A 19,321-nucleotide genomic window follows, 5' to 3' on the forward strand; every position below is an offset into this window, starting at 1 on the left:
AACCTACTAAGTAGTGGGAATTGGGCAATCCAAATTGGGAGAAAAGGGGATAAAATATATATATATATATATATATATATATATATATATATATAACATACATTGCAGAATCATTGTCATTTAGAAATGAGATCACGTGGGTGTCTGAATTGAGATTGCGATCTTTTAACGATTTATCGTGCAGCTCTATATTAGAGTAGTAGAGATGGGAAGATATGGTTATCTCATGATTCTGTTCGATGAACGATATGAGGTTGACGATTCGATATTATCTCGACTCGATTTGATAACACTTAAAGTATGGCAGAAAATTGTGTTTAATTTTTGGAAAATGTTTGCGCAAAATGCACATAATTTCTCATCAAAATAAAGTTCTTTAATACACAATATAAATGCACAAAGTTTATATAAAAAGAGTTTCTCATATACCTTTCACTATAAGAAAAGATCACAAACAATTGAGCCTTCAAAAATAGTGGTCTACATGCTGATCAGATGCAGAACAAGCCATATAACTGAAGAGAACCTGTCGTGAAAGTATGTTGAAGTGTTTTTTTTTATATACAGCTTTTTTTAAGAGACCGCTATAAAATTATCAGTTTCTCTGGATTTACTATTTATAGGTATGTGTTTGAGTAAAATGAACATATTTGTTTTATTCTATAAAGTACTGACAACATTTCTCCCAAATTCCAAATAAAAACATTGTCATATAAAGCATTTATTTGCAGAAAATGACAACTGGTCAAAATAACAAAAAAGATTCAGTGTTTTCAGACCTCAAGTAATGCAAAGAAAACAAGTTCATATTCATTTTAAACAAAACAATACTAATGTTTTAACTTGGGAAGAGTTCAGAAATCAATATTTGGTGGAATAACCCTGATTTTCAATCACAGCTTTCATGCGTCTTGGCATGATCTCTACCAGTCTTTCACATTTCTGTTGGGTGACTTTATGCCACTCCTGATGCAAAAATTCAAGCAGCTCGGCTTTGTTTGATGGCTTGTGGCCATCCATCTTCCTCTGGATCACATTCCAGAGGTTTTCAATGGGGTTCAGGTCTGGAGATTGGGCTGGCCATGACAGGGTCTGGATCCGGTGGTCCTCCATCCACACCTTGATTGACCTGGTTGTGTGGCATGGAGCATTGTCCTGCTGGAAAAAACAATCCACAGAGTTCTGTCAGAGCAGAAGGAAGCAAGTTTTCTTCCAGGATAACCTTGTACGCGGCTTGATTCATGCGTCCTTCACAAAGACAAATCTGCCCGATTCCAGCCTTGCTGAAGCACCCCCAGATCATCACCGATCCTCCACCTGGTTGTGGCACAGTGACATATATTATGATTCAATAAATTGCCATCGCATTATAATCTAGCTGCATTAAGCGCGCGCACCTGGGATGAGCGTCCCCGCAACAGAGTGTACCTCAGCCGGGTGCAGTTTCAATCTCTTACCCCTTACATCGGAACACTTTGCGCAACTCATAGAAGAGGTGCTGACCGCACAGAGAAATGCCAGTTTCCTTATTATTTTAACTTTAATAAAGCTATAACGCATTAAATAGAACTGCATTAAAGAGTTTTTCATTAAAGTTTTCTTCCAGGATAAACTTGTACGCGGCTTGATTCATGCGTCCTTCACAAAGACAAATCTGCCCGATTCCAGCCTTGCTGAAGCACCCCCAGATCATCACCGATCCTCCACCTGGTTGTGGCACAGTGACATATATTATGATTCAATAAATTGCCATCGCATTATAATCTAGCTGCATTAAGCGCGCGCACCTGGGATGAGCGTCCCCGCAACAGAGTGTACCTCAGCCGGGTGCAGTTTCAATCTCTTACCCCTTACATCGGAACACTTTGCGCAACTCATAGAAGAGGTGCTGACCGCACAGAGAAATGCCAGTTTCCTTATTATTTTAACTTTAATAAAGCTATAACGCATTAAATAGAACTGCATTAAAGAGTTTTTCATTAAAGTTTTCTTCCAGGATAAACTTGTACGCGGCTTGATTCATGCGTCCTTCACAAAGACAAATCTGCCCGATTCCAGCCTTGCTGAAGCACCCCCAGATCATCACCGATCCTCCACCTGGTCGTCTAATGGTTAGACGGAGACCTGGAGAGGCCTTCAAGCCACAGTGTCTCGCACCCACTGTGAAATTTGGTGGAGGATCGGTGATGATCTGGGGGTGATTCAGCAATGCTGGAATCGGGCAGATTCGTCTTTGTGAAGGATGCATGAATCAAGCCACATGATAACTGATAATTCTAACAGTTATTATTATTTCTTAAAGTTGTATATATAATAATTATATGAGCTGTCAGTGTTTGAAATAATGTATACAATTTACAAGTAATAACATTGAGTTCAATTCATTTGTATAACAAGCGCTATAATGGTACTGTCACTTTAAGAGTTTAATGGTTCACAGCTGTTACGGTTCATTCATTAACAAGAGAGAAGTCTCGTTTTTTTTAGCGCATATGAGCTATTTGAGATTAAAATTTTATATTTCTTTTTACTTTTTTATCTGACTCTAAAGAACAAAAAGGATATTAAGACACATTATTCAATGAAAGTTGAGTGCAGGATTTCGTCTTTGATGGACACACATTACACCAAGAAATGGTCAGTTTTAATCTCAAGCATTTTTCAACAAAACAAGGCTATTTTCCAGGTATTCTAGTTTTTACATTTCTAAAAGCTGAATTCAAGCACTTTAAGCACTTCAAGGACCTTGTGCGAACCCTGTAAACAGTGTAGAAAAAAGCGCAGTGGGGTTAAATAAAGCAATAAAGAGATTGTGATGTTTGATGGGTTATTTCATTTATGATCACGTGGCAGAAAATAATGTTTCAAATTTCGAAATATCGAGTTTTGCCTCTTTTTCACAGGCTGTGATTACGCATTTCCACCTTATTTAGCAGCATAAATCTTGCACATTTTTTAAAATATTGAGTGTAAATTTATAACATTATGCTTTGTGTCATATTACCCTGAAATTAGTTTTATAAAACTAATTACCACAGCTGCGAGGGGGTTTCTATTACAGCTGCTGAGTGACAGTAAATTTGGCATCTTCTCCCATTTTACTGTCTTAATCCACCGCTCTCTAGTTTGTTCCTCTTCTGGAAAGTCATTCAAATGTAATAGTGGATTTTTTTTCTTTTGGTCTTGGAGCAAATGAGTGAAATGAGGGGAAAGTGAAAATAAAATTTTCTGGGATCTCCCATTCACCACTGTCACAGTTTACCCTGCAAAGGTTTACTTCCGCATTTCACTGCAGTTACAAGCAGGGCCGTTACAGACCATTCTGGCGCCCTAGGTGAGATACCCATTGCCGCCCTTGCTGGGGGGGGGGTTGGGGGGGGGTGGTGTCTGTGGCAGCGGCCTCCTCTTTGGCACCCTCCCCAGCAGGTGGTGCCCTAGGCGACCGCCTAGTTCGCCTATGCCTAGAAACGGCCCTGGGTACAAGGCAGTTCCCCATGAATGTATGCTCATCTCAAGTTGTTTATGGTGCACCGATTTCATAGCATAGGAATGTAAGTTCATTTGTTTAGTGTGTAACCATCTCTCTAATAACTTAACTGCCAAAGAAATGATTGAACGTTTATTATTGTAATTGATATTTGACATATTTCTGCATATTATTTACATGGTCAATAAAGTTTGTTTCATCGCTGTCTATTGAAGCCTCATTTTGCATTTTTTATATTACAGTCTTATTGTTTGAACTCATATCAGCCTTTTCACGAGTTTCACCTCTTAAATATCTCCGAGTCCTCAAACCATGAGATTGATCCAAGCGGAAGAGCAGTGCCCAATCACAGCTGACGTAAAATGTTCCTCCACAAGTTGTTTGCAATTTTAGGTATTAACCACAGGTGTCACTAGAGAGCACAAAGTTCCGTAGTGCAGCTTTAATTAAACTGAAGTAGTTCACCCCAAAATGAAATTCTGTCATTGTTATTCCTCATGTTGTTCCAAACCTGTATGCTGTTATTTTCAGAGCTTAACAGCCATGGTAACTATGAACATTGTTGTATGGAAAAGAACTGTCTAAATAATCTTCAAAATATCTTTTGTTTTTATTTGGTTACACAGAAGAAAGTCACAAGAAGGGGTGGAAAGAGTACTGAAAAATAATACTCAAGTAAAAGTACTGTTACTTCATAAAAATGTAGTCTGAGTAAAAGTACCTGTCCTAAAAACTACTCAAGTTAGAGTAAAAGTGTAGCTCATTTAAAAGTACTCATGAGTAGTGAGTATTGAGTACTGAGTTGCGAAAGCTATGCCCCTTTATAATAAAAACTCTATGCTGCAATTTAAAAATGTAGCACACATAATTTACATACCCTTTTATGGCTGTTTGCCAGAAAGAATAAAAAATATAGATATTTTATTGGTGTTTGTGATTGACAGCTTTTAAAATACATCACTTATCTATGATACTGTAAACACTACATGAATCTTATTTAAAAAATAAATAAAAGGGTGACATGACTACAGAAATGAAAAGATGAAAAGGCTATTTTCAATATCATAATGTATGAGAAATTACAGGTGTAGGGTCTAAATTTCCCTTAATGCCGACTAAGAAGATTATTGTTGCGCATAAAACATGTTCAAAACAATGCAAGGAATGCAAAAAAAAAAAAAAAAACACTAAAAAAGCGGGGTGCGTCATGTCCCTCACAATAGAGGCAGTAGAGCAGTTGTTTGGTACAGGGGCCACATCGGGCTTTAAAGGAATAATTCACACAAAAATATACAATTCTCTCTTCATATAGTCACCCTTATGCCATCCCAGATGTACATGACTTTCTTTCATCAGCAGAAAACAAATTAAGATTTTTAGAAGAATATCTCAGCTCTTTTGGTCCATACAATGCAAGTGAATGGGTGCCAAAAATTTGAAGCTCCAAAAATCACATAAATCAGCATAAAATTAGCCTAATCTATGTGACTCCAGTGGTTAAATCCATGTCTTCAGAAGAGATATGAAAAACAGATACATTTTTACTATAAATTCTCCTCCCTTCTTCTTTTGTTTTTGATGATTCACATTCTTCATGCATATCGCCATCTACTGGGCAGGGAGAAGAATTTCTAGCAAACATGGACTTAAGTATTGATCTGTTTCTCAACTACACCTATCATATCACTTCAGAAGTTATGGATTAAACCACTGGAGTCATATGGATTACTTTTATGCTGCCTTTATGTGCTTTTTGGAGCATCAAAATTTTGGCATCCATTCACTTGTATTATATGGACCTACAGAGCTGAAATATTCTTCTAAAAATCTTAATTTGTGTTCTGCAGAAGAAAGAAAGTCATAGACATCTGGGATGGCATGAGGGTGAGTAAATAATGAGAGAATTTTCATTTTTGAGTGAACTATTTCTTTAAGTAGCACATGAGGGGCCACAATGTACTCCTTTTGAGATACAATGTTCTATATTGATTTAGTTCTTGTATCTTTTATGCCCAGCAATAGTTGTTCTCATTCTAATGCATGATGCACAATTTTCTGAAGTTTGTGACTGGTGGAATGTTCTGCCTGTAGTATTGCTCTACAAAGGTTGATACTTTTCTATCAGGCATTAGAAAAAACTTGATAAATGCTAAGCATAATTATAAATTATTTTATCATCTCTACATTCCTGGTAATTTATTATACAAATTAACACACTCTCTACATCAGGGGTCAGTATTATTAAAAAAATAGTATTATTAAAAATGTCACTGTTTTATTCTGTTACATCAATACTTTTAAAGCTACTCAAATTATTCAGCCAAAAGTAGTGAGTGGTTTTCTCGTTTCCTTGTTATTGTTTGATTAATAGCCTTTATATGACATAGCCTACTAGACAGTGCTCAGTTCGGTTACATGTACACTTCAAGTCCGACATTTTGATGCAAATACACTTTTTGTCCCACTGTTTACGTTCACTTTAGACCAAACCGACTGCGTTTACATTAATGCCTTACCAAGACGGGCATTGGTGGAATTATAAAGTGTATTTGACCATTTAGGCGCATTAGCCGCCTGTCAATCAAACAGTGCGCAGCTACTATAAAAAGTAAATCTTTTATATTTTATCTAGATCAACCAACCAGTGGTTGTTTTGTTATTGTGATCGATGTAATGAACACCCCTGGTCTAGATGTAGAACATAGACAAAGTATAGAAAATTACTCAAAAGTTTATCATCGATATCAAGGACATGTCTCTTTTTTTTTTTTTTTTTTTTTTTCAGATAAACATCAAGATTGTTTTATCGCCCAGCCCTATTGATAACGTTGCCTTAATCTCTCACATCAACCCAATAATCTCAGTGATAGATAGCTAAATTACAGGCTACGTTATAGACACAGAATCTAGTAAGCAGAAATATGAAATTTACCATGATATGTTTCTTCAAATTAGAGGCAGGATTAATGCTGATATCTGGCTTGAGCAAGTTATACTCGCATCATGACAAAATCATGCAATTGGCCTTTTTCCCAGCGAAAAGCTCTTTCAGGTGTGTGCTGGTGAGCCAGCCCTTTTAATTGTGCAGCACTATGTCAAAGTCTTTTTGCACATATTATGCATACTTGCAGTTTGCTTATATCTATTAGCTCAGAGTTTCTGTGAGGTTATACATGGCTTGACATAAAGGGTTTTGGAATCAGTAGCCTGAAGCGTTAGGAGTCGTGATAGGTCAGGCCAACAGTTTATGATGGAGAAACATGAAACCTTGTGCTGCAAGTGGAGAATACCTCATGAAATGAAATATGCATACAGTTGAAGTTTACATACAACTTAGCCAAATACATTTAAACACAGTTTTTCACAATTTCTGACATTTAATCGTAGAAAACATTCCCAGTCTTAGGTCAGTTAGGATCACTATTTTAAGAATGTGAAATGTGAGAATAATAGTAGAGAGAATGATATATGTCTTTATTTGATTTATTTTATTTCTTTCATCACATTCCCAGTGGGTCAGAAATTTACATTTGTTTTTAACAAATTTACTTTGTTAGTATTTGGTAGCATTGCCTTTAAATTGTTTAACTTGTGTCAAACCTTTTGGGTAGCCTTCCACAAGCTTCTCACAATAAGTTGCTGGAATTTTGGCCCATTCCTACAGACAGAACTGGTGTAACTGAGTCAGGTTTGTAGGCCTCCTTGCTTGCACACGCTTCAGTTCTGTCCACAAATATTCTATCGGATTGAGGTCAGGGCTTTTTGGTGGCCACTCCAGTACCTTGACTTTGTTGTCCTTAAGCCATTTTGCCACAACTTTGGAGGTATGCTTGGGATCATTGTCCATTTGGAAGACCCGTTTGCGACCAAGCTTTAACATTTTGGCTGATGTCTTGAGATGTTGCTTCAATATATTCATGTAATTTTCCTTCCTCATGCTGCCATCTGTTCTGTGAAGTGCACCAGTCCTTCCTGCAGCAAAGCACCCCACAACATGATGCTGCCAAGTAGATGTCCTAAACGACTTGCCTAAACTATAGATTGCTTATATGAAATCTGTGGAGTGGTTAAAAAATTAGTTTTAATTACTTCAACCTAAGTGTATGTACACTTCTGACTTCAACTGTAAGTGGATTTGAGCCTATAAAACGCTGTGTGCTGGTGAGCCACACCCATTTTCAAATCACTGTCATTATGGGAAAAGCAATTAAAGACTTGATGATCCCAAATAACATTCTTTAGGGGGAAAAGTGGATAATTTCATACTGGAGATTTCCAAGGATCTGGCATTTTGTGAAGAGCTAAGCCTGTTCAATTTGCAATAAAGTAACACTTCAAGAAAAAAGTCCGTATTTTCTTCTCAGTGCTCTTTAACCAAGACACTTAAACAGCTCCTATAATCCAGATTTAAACACTTTCCATTCCCAGTAGTGTGTTGTTATCTGTAATGGTGGTGGTGGCCGTGCATGGTTCTTCAGAGCGAGAGGCAGTAGTGTGTAAAGGTATGTCCAGCATAATGTCTCCAATGTAGGGCCTACATCAAGCCTGGGGGCTGGTATATCACCATAGCAATGTGCAGCACAAAGGCATGACTGCACTCGCAGCATTTCATCCTGCTGTGGAATGAAGCATGCCTGCATCAACATGCCTCCCTCTCAACTCACTTCAGTGGAAGCACAGAAAGAGAGAGAGATACAGTGGACATATCATAGTGAAGACCCTCCATGTCCCAGGAGTGTGCCAGAACCGGACCAGGGACATCAGCTGGATATCTCCATCAGGGTTCTTCAGGGTGAGATAGTGATAGTGATGGCACTGTGAATTCACTCCGAATTCAACCTTTTCCTTGATTTGTTTTTGGAGTTTGTGTTGTATAGGGGTTAGATGTCCCTTTTTCTCAAGTTTAAGTGTTTTGCTTAGAAGTTGGATTTTAAATTTAACAGACTTTCACTTGCAACTTCTTGATGTATTTATGGTAATGTTGATTTCTTTGTTTGCAAAGATGTCTCGGTTAACAATTATTTGGAACTCTCAGCTTTTCCTTTGTTGGAATGCAGTCTTTGAGTATTGTGTTTCTTTCTGAAAGTACTAATGGCTTAAACATTGTCTTTTAGTGGCTGCACTGGGCATTATTCTGGCTATGTTTGTTCCCTATAAGGAAACAGGAACTGGCTCATGACGACTGGCAATAAACTAAATTTTGCAATAGTTACACTTTATTGATTGATTCTCAACTCTGCAGTGTTGTCATTATATGCAGAATGGCCTTAGTTGTTTTTCTTGTCTTTTGGGGATTTTTTTATTGTTATTTAATTTTTAACATTTGAAAAAAAGATTTTTTTTTAATTTAAGCTTTCATGGTGAAAGTATTTTACCAGAATTTAACTAGGTCCCCATTATAACAGTTAAACCAAATACCAGATGAAAAGCACCATTCAAACAAAGTTGAAATTTTGCATCACTGTCAGTAATTTACATTCAAATTTATTTAGCCCGAACTATTTATTTATAGTTCCGTTGCTCAGTTACATCTGAAACAAATTCAGTAGCAAGAGTTTAAGCCAGGGATGCATGAAGCAACCACACCTAAAATACTCATCATGTTACATGGTCATGTTAGACTCATCATGTAAGACCTTCTTCTCTCTGTGCAGTTTAAATCACAGTTTGTAGGTTCCTTGTTGTATGAATAGTGCTGGGGTAAAGTAGAACTGTGCTTTCAGACAGGAAGACATTGTGGTCACGTTGATGTTTTGTTGCATATGACTGATTTGCTGCATTGACCTCACGGAAGTGTTACAGGATTTTACCTTATTTAGACATGTTGATGACAGGGGTGGAGAGGATACAGGCAGCTGCATGATGGCTGATTTCTAACCCGACTTGACAGACTGTCGGCAAGAACACCTTTGTATAAATTGAGGCCAACCACACATATTCTGTTAACTTCTAAACTGAAATGTCTTAAAAACCTCAGCACTTCAAGATGAATCGATGATTCACGCACTTTTGCTGTCAGAGCGCAGCTATGCTACACCAAATTCACTTTAAGGCAGGTCAGTTGTCTCAGCAGCCATCTAGCTATTTTCTATGTTGGCAATAGGCATGCAAGTACAGCTCCTATCTACTTGAATGGGGAAAAACAAAATGTACAAAACTGTTTGTCAAGATTGTTTCAATAGCATATTTCAAACTGGCAAAAAATCTGACAACAATGGGATCATAAATTATCCTTCTTTAGCTCAAATCACGCAAACAGACATTATTTATCAGGCTTGTTCAGTTAATGCATGTTCTTGAGTTAAAAATCTGTACTCCCATTACTACAGCCGCCATATGAACACTTCACACTTCTAGATTTGGAACATTGAAGTAAATAATAGCATGGTAAACTGCGGTGAATGGGAGTAGAGTTAAACCAATATTGGAATTTGCCAATAGCGATGACTAAGGCAGTGAAAAAAGTTGATTAATAAGCCGATAGTTTTTAAAATCGATTTATTAAATATTTTTAAAGACAATTTTCTTCAAGTTTTTCCTTACTGTGACAGACACAGACATAGAGGCTACAAGAGATCAAACTGAATGAAATCTCAGATGTAGTTTATTGTGGCAACGAAATCCCAATAATAACCAATTTAGAAAATTTGATGATTATCTAAACAAAATATGCATTAAAGTGAGTATTAATCAGAGATCGACCGATAGTGGATTTTACCGATACGACAACTAAGTTGGGCAGTGCCTGCCGATAACTGATTAATCAATTTTACAAATTGATACTGAATGAAAAATAACAAAGTAAAATAGTGCTGAACTTTTTTACAAAAATAAACAATACTGACTGAACCATGAAAATGTATTGTACTTTTTTAAATGAAATAAATATTAATATATATTAACTAATATTCTAATTTTAAAGTCAGCTGATTTTTAAATTGACATAGTTTCCTTATTCCATAAGAGGGTGCAATAAATACATAAACCATTCAGCACTGTTATATAATTGCATAGAAATGCCTATCCTGGCTGTTAAAAAGAGCAGTTCATTTTCAACTAATGTGCATAAAATAAAGTTTTAGTCGTGCATAATCTCAAATTTAAAGTCAAATGTAAAATGGGGGGTTGAGCGCTTCAATAGGCAGTTCACATGGTATTACACTTGCACTGATTCCTGCTACACCAGACTCAAGCTTCATAATAACAGTGAAATGCCACATTGTTTTTTATTCAGTACAGTTGTATGTAGACTAGCAATATTCACAGATAGCAGTAGTATTCGGCTGAACTCAGTGGTGAAGCTCAGACTATGAGCCCAGGCCAGGGGCTGTTCAAACAGACGGAACACAACAGACAGGAACTGAATGCGAGGATCTCGAGACACATTTCCAAGTTGAACATTTTTCCTGACAAAGCATTTAAACAACTCATTGCTTAATCTGAGAAACGCTTATAAGATAGCAAGACGCCATGGCCAAGGACCTCCACCAACTGTAAGAGGCTGTTCACACCGAACGCTTTTGCAACCATCCATTTGTTTTTCTATGTAAACGCGTGCTAGACGAACATCTTTGTTTAACTTTGTTTTTGTTTATTCAGCGTCTCGTGCAGGAGTGCTGTTTTTTTAGATGATGTTTCTAATTAAAAAGAACTTTAAAAGCATCTTGAGACACCTGCTTTCTGTTAAACAGTATTTGTTGCACTGTGTCTAGCCTTTTTTAGTGCAAGAATGTGATCGATCTTAAGTCATAAAAAATAGAGCTGGTGGTGGATTACAGCAGTAAAAGAGAGAAAGATGGCAAATTTACGGACTCCCTCTGCAAGTGTATTTGAAACTCTATCATTGCTGTGGTAACTTTTTTTTAATTGATGCTAGGATAATATAACAACGCATACTTTTAACTTTCCCTTGTGTCAGTTCCAAAATCTACCCAAAGATTTGCCAATAAATAGATAACTCTTTCTGTTTTAAAGGGTTTTTCTTTTCACGTTCATGCAAATTTGTTTAAATATTGCATAAAATTAGTGCTTGTTTCACTTTAGAAATTTTGTATGCATCAGATTTGCTCTTTTTCAATTGTATTATGTTTTATTATGTTGTATTATGTTTTATTATGTTGAATTAAAGATGCACCTCTGGTCGCTACGGCAGTTGTGTTAGACTTACACTGACACCTAGCAGCGTCGATTCTGTATAACAGTCAGCCATGCTTTATTCAGTGAGCAAAGATGTCCAATAACCCTAGCTTGATAACACGTAGCTTGATCGTCATTAGTACATAAAGTCCTGACACAGCAATCATGTTTCTCTGCCGCCTCCTGCAGGTTGATCTCTGAAACCCTATAACCCTTCTGCGTGTGTTTCCCTGTCATGTCTGACAACGGAGAGCTGGAGGACAAACCCCCTGCCCCCCCGGTCAGAATGAGCAGCACCTTTAACACAGGCAACAAGGACAACATGTCAACAGGCCCGAGCTCTAAACCCCTACCCTCCCTCCCTGAGGAAAAGAAGGACAAACACCGCAACAGGATCATATCCATGCTTGCAGGAGACAAAGGTAAGACCAGTGGGCTGAGAAGAGATAGTTCAAATGTCATCATTTACTCACCCTCATTTTGTTCCCAAAATGTTAGCCTCAGTCACTATTAACTTTCATTGTATGAAAAAAAAAAAAAAAAAAAAAGAGTTGCAATTAAAGTGAATGGTGACTGGAGTTAACATTGTTCCTGACATCATCTTTTGTGTTCCACGGAAAACAGGCGTTACATGTGTTCAGGGTAAAATATTTGCAATTCTGCAGAAATGAAACATTTTACCTTTTAGCATTTCTTGCACTGTCTGGTTTTCTTCCATTTTAAGTGTCTTACTGTTACCACATTTTTACTTAAAAAAAAATCTCTGTGATAATCGATAGTATACCACAAATGTAGATGATGCATAACTTGTATTGAAGCGGGGTGTCGGTCCGACGAGACCGATCCAAATCCGATACTGTCAAGCTTCAAAATATAACATAAAAGAACCATAAAAGCCCCATTAAATAAGTCTACAGTATATAACTTTTGCATTAGATGGAACCTTTTCACATACCTGGTTTTGGAGTGCGGAAGTAAACGCTAGCAGGGTAAAATTGTATAGCGGTGAATGGGAGACAACAGCAAATATAATTTGCTAACCCGTTTGCTCCAACAGCAAAAGAAAAAATCCCTATCATGCTTTCACAGCTTTCCAAAAGAAAAAAAAATAGAGAGATGTGGATTACAACAGTCAGAATAGAGAAAGGGGCTAAATTGACTGTCACACACTCAGCTGATGTATTAGGAACCCTATCACAGCTGTTAACCCTTTAACATAATTCCAGGGTAAAATAACACAAATTATAATGTTAAAAATGTATAAAAAAAAATTAAAAAAAACGTAAAACATTTTTTTGCGAGATTTACGCTGCTAAAAAAGGTGGAAATGCGTCATCACAGTCTGTAAAAAGGGTCCATTCAAAGGCTTTTAAAGCCATACGATACCTTGGTGTATCATGCAAGGCTGCGGTTAATAAATAAATACATGTTCTGCATGCACTGCGCACTTCAGAATGAATGAGCAGCGCCCTGTTGTGTCAAATACTTGGAGCACTCGCCGGGCTCATGATGTGTTTCTTTACACATAAAACAGTACACCCAATCAGTTTCACACAGTGTTATATAGATATTTTAAACTGATCAAGAAAAAAAGAACACGAATTGGATCGAGATCAGGAAAGAAAAAGTGGTGTTCCTATCTGTAATTGATCACTTTTTGTTCTAACTTTAGAGAGATAAACCCTGAATAGTCTTGGAAGCAGAGGTGTACTCATCGCAGACTTTTTTTTTCATTGTAAGATTGTCCACAGAAATCTGTCTTTTTGCCAGTAACCAGAATCATCTAACCATAACTATTCTTTCTGTTAAAGGAAGAAAAAAAGACAAGGATAAAGATCGTCCAGAGATTTCTAGCCCTTCAGATTTTGAGCACACCATACACGTGGGCTTTGATTCTGTCACAGGGGAGTTCACTGTGAGTGACACCTACTTTCCTCCTTTCCGCTGGTGTAATTTCCCCATGCTGCCTCTGATCTGTATCTTAATCCATCAAATACTGCAGAGGATCTTTAATTAAATTGTTTAGCATACAGACTCTGTCTCTTGCCTGTAATGGTGAACTGATTTGATTTGCCTGTTGGAGTTTAATTAATCTAATTATTAGATGAGTCCTAACTCTCCCTCTCTCTCTCTCTCTCTCTCTCTCTCTCTCTCACACATACACACTTTGTTTTCTCTCCCATTCCCTATTTCTCCATCTCACCCTGTTTTCCCTCTTTCTTTACTCGCTCAGGGCATGCCAGAGCAGTGGGCTCGGCTGCTGCAGACCTCCAATATCACAAAATCAGAGCAGAAGAAAAACCCTCAGGCTGTACTGGATGTGCTGAAATTCTACGACTCCACAGGCAACGGCAGACAGAAATACCTCAGCTTTACAGGTAAATGAAAACATATTCATGCCCCCTCTTAATCTGTGTTTGTATCTCCCCCTCCCCCACACACACACACATGCACAATGTCTATCTATGCTTCTCTGTTCATTTCAGATAAAGATGCACCACCAGCAAAAAAAGGCTCAGAGCAATCACCAGTCAAAGACCCTGATGATGATGATGATGATGATGAAGCCCCTCCCCCTATTGTCGCACCACGCCCACAACATACCATTTCTGTGAGTGGAGAACAGAGTCAGAAACTTTGTTTTTAAGGGATAATATTTGCCCCCTGGAATTTATTTTCAGGGGCCTTTTTTACCATACTGTTTATAAACACAATATTTTAGTATCAGTTTAAGTATTTCAAATAAATAAACTCTCATTTTGAATAATTATGGCATAGAGTTCTTCACGGGACAGTTTTTTCCATCCCGCACCCACAAGTATCTATCCCTCACCCAAACAATTTCAGCAAATGAATGTTCACCCGCCCGATTTTCTCCCCGACCACTCCCATTCCCGCAACCCCGCATTTGTTTTCCACATAGGGCAAAAGCCATACAATTAGACATCAAGTGTACACAAAAAAACATCAAATTTTTCAGTAATAGCTGTGCAGCTAATTGCTGTGTTGATGCATGACATGATGTCCATATGACTTGCCTTGATTTCTTAACACATTGAGTTTCATGTCCTTTGATGACACTGTGTCCACACTTTGCTCAGCTAATTTTTCTAAAGAACTACCTGCATGCCTACTCTAAATATTGGATAATTTGAGACATTATATTTTTTTTCGTCATATTTTATGTTTATTGTAATCAAAAATAAATTAGTTGTAAAATATATATATATATATATATATATATATATATATATATATATATATATATATATATATATATATATTATTATTATTATTATTTTTTTTTTCCTTTTTTTTTTTTTAATAAATAAAAAAAGTTATCCACATTGGATTTTCAGGATATTCTCTTAACTGCCCGCTGTCGCCCACAATTCGTGGACTTACCGTCTGCTCCCACCTTCAACCTGGAAATTAAATCCCACTCCACAAGAAATCTAATCGGGTCTCATGGGTCCTGCGGGAGTTCTGCTGGAATGCAGACCTCTATTATGGCAGTTACCTGACCTATACAGTACTGTGCAAAAGTTTTAGGCACTTGGGAAAAATGTTGCACAGTGAGGATGTCTTCAAAAATAATGCCATAAATGGTTTTAATTTATCAATTAACATAGAAAGTCCAGTAAACTTTTTAAAAAAAAAAAAAAAAAAAAAAAAAAAGCTAAATCAATATTTGATGTGACCACCTTTGCCTTCAAAACAGCACCAATTCTCCTAGGTACACCTGGATACAGTTTTTCTTGGTTGTTGGCAGAGAGGATGTTCCCAGCTTCTTGGAGAATTTTCCACAGTTCTTCTATCAATTCGGCTGTCTCAATTGCTTCTGTCTCTTCTTGTAATCCCAGACTGACTCGATGTTCAGTGGGGGGCTCTGTGGGGACCATGCCATCTGTTGCAGGGTTCCCGTGTTGTTCTATTCTATTCAATTTGTAAAATAAAAGTTTGTCTAATATGTATATTTCCTATTGACACACTAAAGCTGAAAATATAAATAACCATCTTAAGACAAATGTTTTTGCGAAAAATCTTATTTGCCTAAGACTTTTGCAAAGTACTGTAAATCAAATCAACATTAAATACAAGAGTAATTAATCATACCAAAAAATAATACATAATACATTTTTAATGATTGTCCCTGTGTTAGATTATACAGCCATCCATCATTTTTTTATATAATTGCTGTTTCAAGTTTTGAGTTGTTGGGAGCTTCTTTTTTTTTTTTTTTTTCACATTTATTGTCCTCAGGGTGACATTTTCATCAGTCAATTTCATATTAGGTACACATTCAACAACACTCATCTCTAAGACAGCGAAAGAACCTTATAGAGACATATCACTACGGTGTCTACAGAAGCACTGTACCCACAGCAAATCAAAATAGCATATCATGAAATATATCAAATTTGAAATGACAAATTAAAATCAAAAAAATTCTCTGCGGGGACATTTTTGCCCTAACATTTTTAAGACCTGAGACCTGGTTAATTTCTAACCCTGGTTGTTTGCCATGTCTTTTAGCCCCATTGTCACATCAGCACGTAATGATAAGATTTCAGTTCATATAATTGATTAAAATAGTCATGATTACTTTGTTACATTCCTTTCATACATTATTGATTGGAGTGAAAACCATTGTTTTTCCATTGTCTGGATAGGTATACACTCGCTCGGTCATCGATCCCATTCCAGCACCTGCAGCCATCGCAGACACAGAAGCCTCCAAAGCCGTTGATAAACAGAAGAAGGGCAAGGGAAAGATGACCGACGAGGAGATCATAGAGAAACTTAGTATGTCTTTCCGACTCCCCCTGTTTAGCCTTGATTGTTTTTCTTACAGTACTGGAATACTAAACACATCTCAGTACATTAGATGTGTATTAGCACAATTACACTTGCACAATGACACAATGCCATGTAAAAGTGTCAAACAATGCATGATGATTGTTTTTGGTTGATCTCAGGAACTATTGTCAGTATTGGAGACCCTAAGAAAAAGTACACACGATATGAAAAAATTGGACAAGGGTAAATATACTCAATGATATGTTCTCATTTTAAACGTTTTACATTCATACTGTTAGTCTTTATCTCAGGAACAGTTGATTACTAATTTATTAGTCAACAGCTGCATTGGTTGTAGCTAGAATCATTTGCTTGAAGTGAATGTTATGTCTCCACAGCGCATCTGGCACGGTGTACACAGCCATTGATGTTGCTACTGGCCAAGAGGTATTTCTTTCTCTCTCTCTATTGATTATTTTGTATTTTGACTATTGAATTATTAGTTGATTTTTTTACCTTTCTCAGTAAGCTGATATAGGCCAAATAAACTGGTGAACTTATGTGAACTAACAGTGATGTGTTTCTTTAGGTTGCCATCAAGCAGATTAACCTTCAGAAGCAGCCCAAGAAGGAGCTGATCATTAATGAGATCTTAGTAATGAAGGAGCTGAAGAACCCAAACATTGTCAACTTTGTAGACAGGTAGTCACATTGTTTAAAGATGTAAAGTCTCCCAGTTAAATGAAATCAAACTTGTAAAATCAAGTCATTATTGCGCTATGCACAATGTTCCTTTAAGGAATGTTTCAGGTTCAAAATAAGTTAAGCTCAATCGACAGGATTTGTGGCATAATGTTGATTACCGGAAAAAAATATTTTGACTTTTATATAAAAAAAAATCATGGTTACAGTTAGGCACTTAGAGTGGAAGTGAATGGGGCCAGTCCAAAAACATTCAAATTAGGGCTGTGCCAAGACTTTCAAATATCAATATATCACAATACTTTTACCTTACAGTGTTGTATCACTACTTTAGATCCCTGTATCAATATTTTTCTTCAACTATTTCTGTATTCACGTCATGTCCAACAGTTCAGTAAAGATGAAGCAGGTTGTCTAAATAAGTGCAAACTCAGAACAGCGTTCCTCAGTGCACTCAGAGACGCTTCTATGAGGCACGAGAGAGACTGAAACTGAGCACATTTCTCTCACGGATATTCTGGTCCTCTCACACGTTTAACACCAGGGCCGTGCAAAAATATTGATTTTCCAGCTAACTGCAATCTTCATTTGATTATATCGATATCGATTCTTAAAATCCCAAAAGCAATCTTTTACTCTATGCGCAACACTTTACATTGAGAATATATCACTCATATACGCGCCTTAAATGTCTGTAATTAGCGACTGCCTGGTAATATTTCAGATTTCGCTCACCAGTTCAGCACCGAGTTCAGCATACTTTCTCTGCGTGTTGAGAGTAAACGTTTGGTTGTAATGTGTGTCCAAATGTGAGATCCATGTAATCCATTCGTCATTGATAATGTCTCTTATAATTCCCTCTTGGTCTTTACAGTTAGATGTTAATAAAAAAATATAAAAAAAAAATTTTAAATAAATATTTAATATTAATCTTACTAAAATCATATTAACATGTATAATATTTACATCTTGTGGCTATACTTTTAAAACAGTCTGTATATTAATGTTTATGTACTGGCCCTATTCACTTCCATTGTATGTTCCTGATTGTAAACGGGATTTCTGCTTCCTAACCCACAAATGCTGTCGATTGAGCTTAACTTGTATTGAACCTGGAGCATTCCTTTAATGTATTACCAATCCAGTCAATCACAGTATTACCTACCTTTGGTTTTCTTTTGCATTGGTGTAGCTTCTTGGTAGGAGATGAGCTCTTTGTGGTGATGGAGTACCTTGCTGGAGGGTCTCTTACCGATGTGGTAACAGAAACCTGTATGGATGAGGCACAGATTGCTGCTGTCTGCAGAGAGGTATAGTATTTCTGGCATAGTTTTGAGATCAGATGGTGTGTTTTTCCCATTTTTGTCTGAGTATTGTGGGGTATCTCTTCCGCAGTGTTTACAAGCCCTGGAGTTCCTGCATGCAAACCAGGTCATTCATCGAGACATCAAAAGTGACAACGTTCTATTAGGAATGGATGGATCTGTCAAACTAAGTTAGTTCATGGTCCTACAGTCAAGTGCTGTATTCCTTAAAATAAAAAGTGGAAAAAGTGTTAACACATTCTTGGGATACACAACTAACATTTGTGTATCTTTTTGTCTCTTCTTAGCTGATTTTGGGTTCTGTGCTCAAATCACACCTGAGCAAAGTAAGAGGAGCACCATGGTAGGAACACCCTATTGGATGGCCCCCGAGGTGGTCACACGTAAGGCCTATGGACCCAAAGTGGACATATGGTCCCTGGGTATCATGGCCATTGAGATGGTAGAGGGTGAACCCCCTTACCTCAATGAGAATCCGCTAAGGGTAAGCCTTTGTTGTCCTACATGATACTATGAGAGGTCATTTGTGAAGACAGTGCTTGTTTGATTCTAAATAATATGAATTGGAAGTATTCAGAAGAAGAGTGTAAAAGTACTTTTGAGCAATCTGTAAAACTTCTGCATAACATTATGTATTTATACCATTGTGTGTAATGTGGTTAATGTTCATCATCTCCATCTCCAGGCACTGTACCTCATTGCCACTAATGGCACCCCAGAGCTGCAGAACCCTGAGAAGCTGTCGCCCATTTTTAGAGACTTCCTCAACCGCTGCCTTGAAATGGATGTGGAGAAGAGAGGTGGAGGAAAAGAACTCTTGCAGGTAAGAAGCAAAATTGAATCCTGTAATACCCCCAACAATAGTCAAAGG

At 37.2% G+C, this 19,321-nt stretch overlaps 1 protein-coding gene across 1 annotated transcript in view; it reads left to right on the top strand.

The window, feature by feature from the left end:
- The window catches only part of LOC127441563 (serine/threonine-protein kinase PAK 2-like), a 28,980-nt gene that overhangs the window by 7,548 nt on the left and 2,111 nt on the right, over positions 1-19,321 (top strand). Inside the window, exons 2-13 of the mRNA XM_051699134.1 lie at positions 11,813-12,045; positions 13,435-13,538; positions 13,857-14,001; positions 14,110-14,234; positions 16,297-16,429; positions 16,603-16,666; positions 16,822-16,870; positions 17,013-17,125; positions 18,318-18,435; positions 18,521-18,620; positions 18,738-18,934; positions 19,136-19,273. Of these exons, the coding sequence (XP_051555094.1) occupies positions 11,859-12,045; positions 13,435-13,538; positions 13,857-14,001; positions 14,110-14,234; positions 16,297-16,429; positions 16,603-16,666; positions 16,822-16,870; positions 17,013-17,125; positions 18,318-18,435; positions 18,521-18,620; positions 18,738-18,934; positions 19,136-19,273 (1,473 nt within the window). The 5' untranslated portion in view covers positions 11,813-11,858. The remainder of the gene's footprint in view (positions 1-11,812; positions 12,046-13,434; positions 13,539-13,856; positions 14,002-14,109; positions 14,235-16,296; positions 16,430-16,602; positions 16,667-16,821; positions 16,871-17,012; positions 17,126-18,317; positions 18,436-18,520; positions 18,621-18,737; positions 18,935-19,135; positions 19,274-19,321) is intronic.

Source organism: Myxocyprinus asiaticus, chromosome 5 (genome assembly GCF_019703515.2).
Source record: "Myxocyprinus asiaticus isolate MX2 ecotype Aquarium Trade chromosome 5, UBuf_Myxa_2, whole genome shotgun sequence".
Classification (NCBI taxonomy): domain Eukaryota; kingdom Metazoa; phylum Chordata; class Actinopteri; order Cypriniformes; family Catostomidae; genus Myxocyprinus; species Myxocyprinus asiaticus.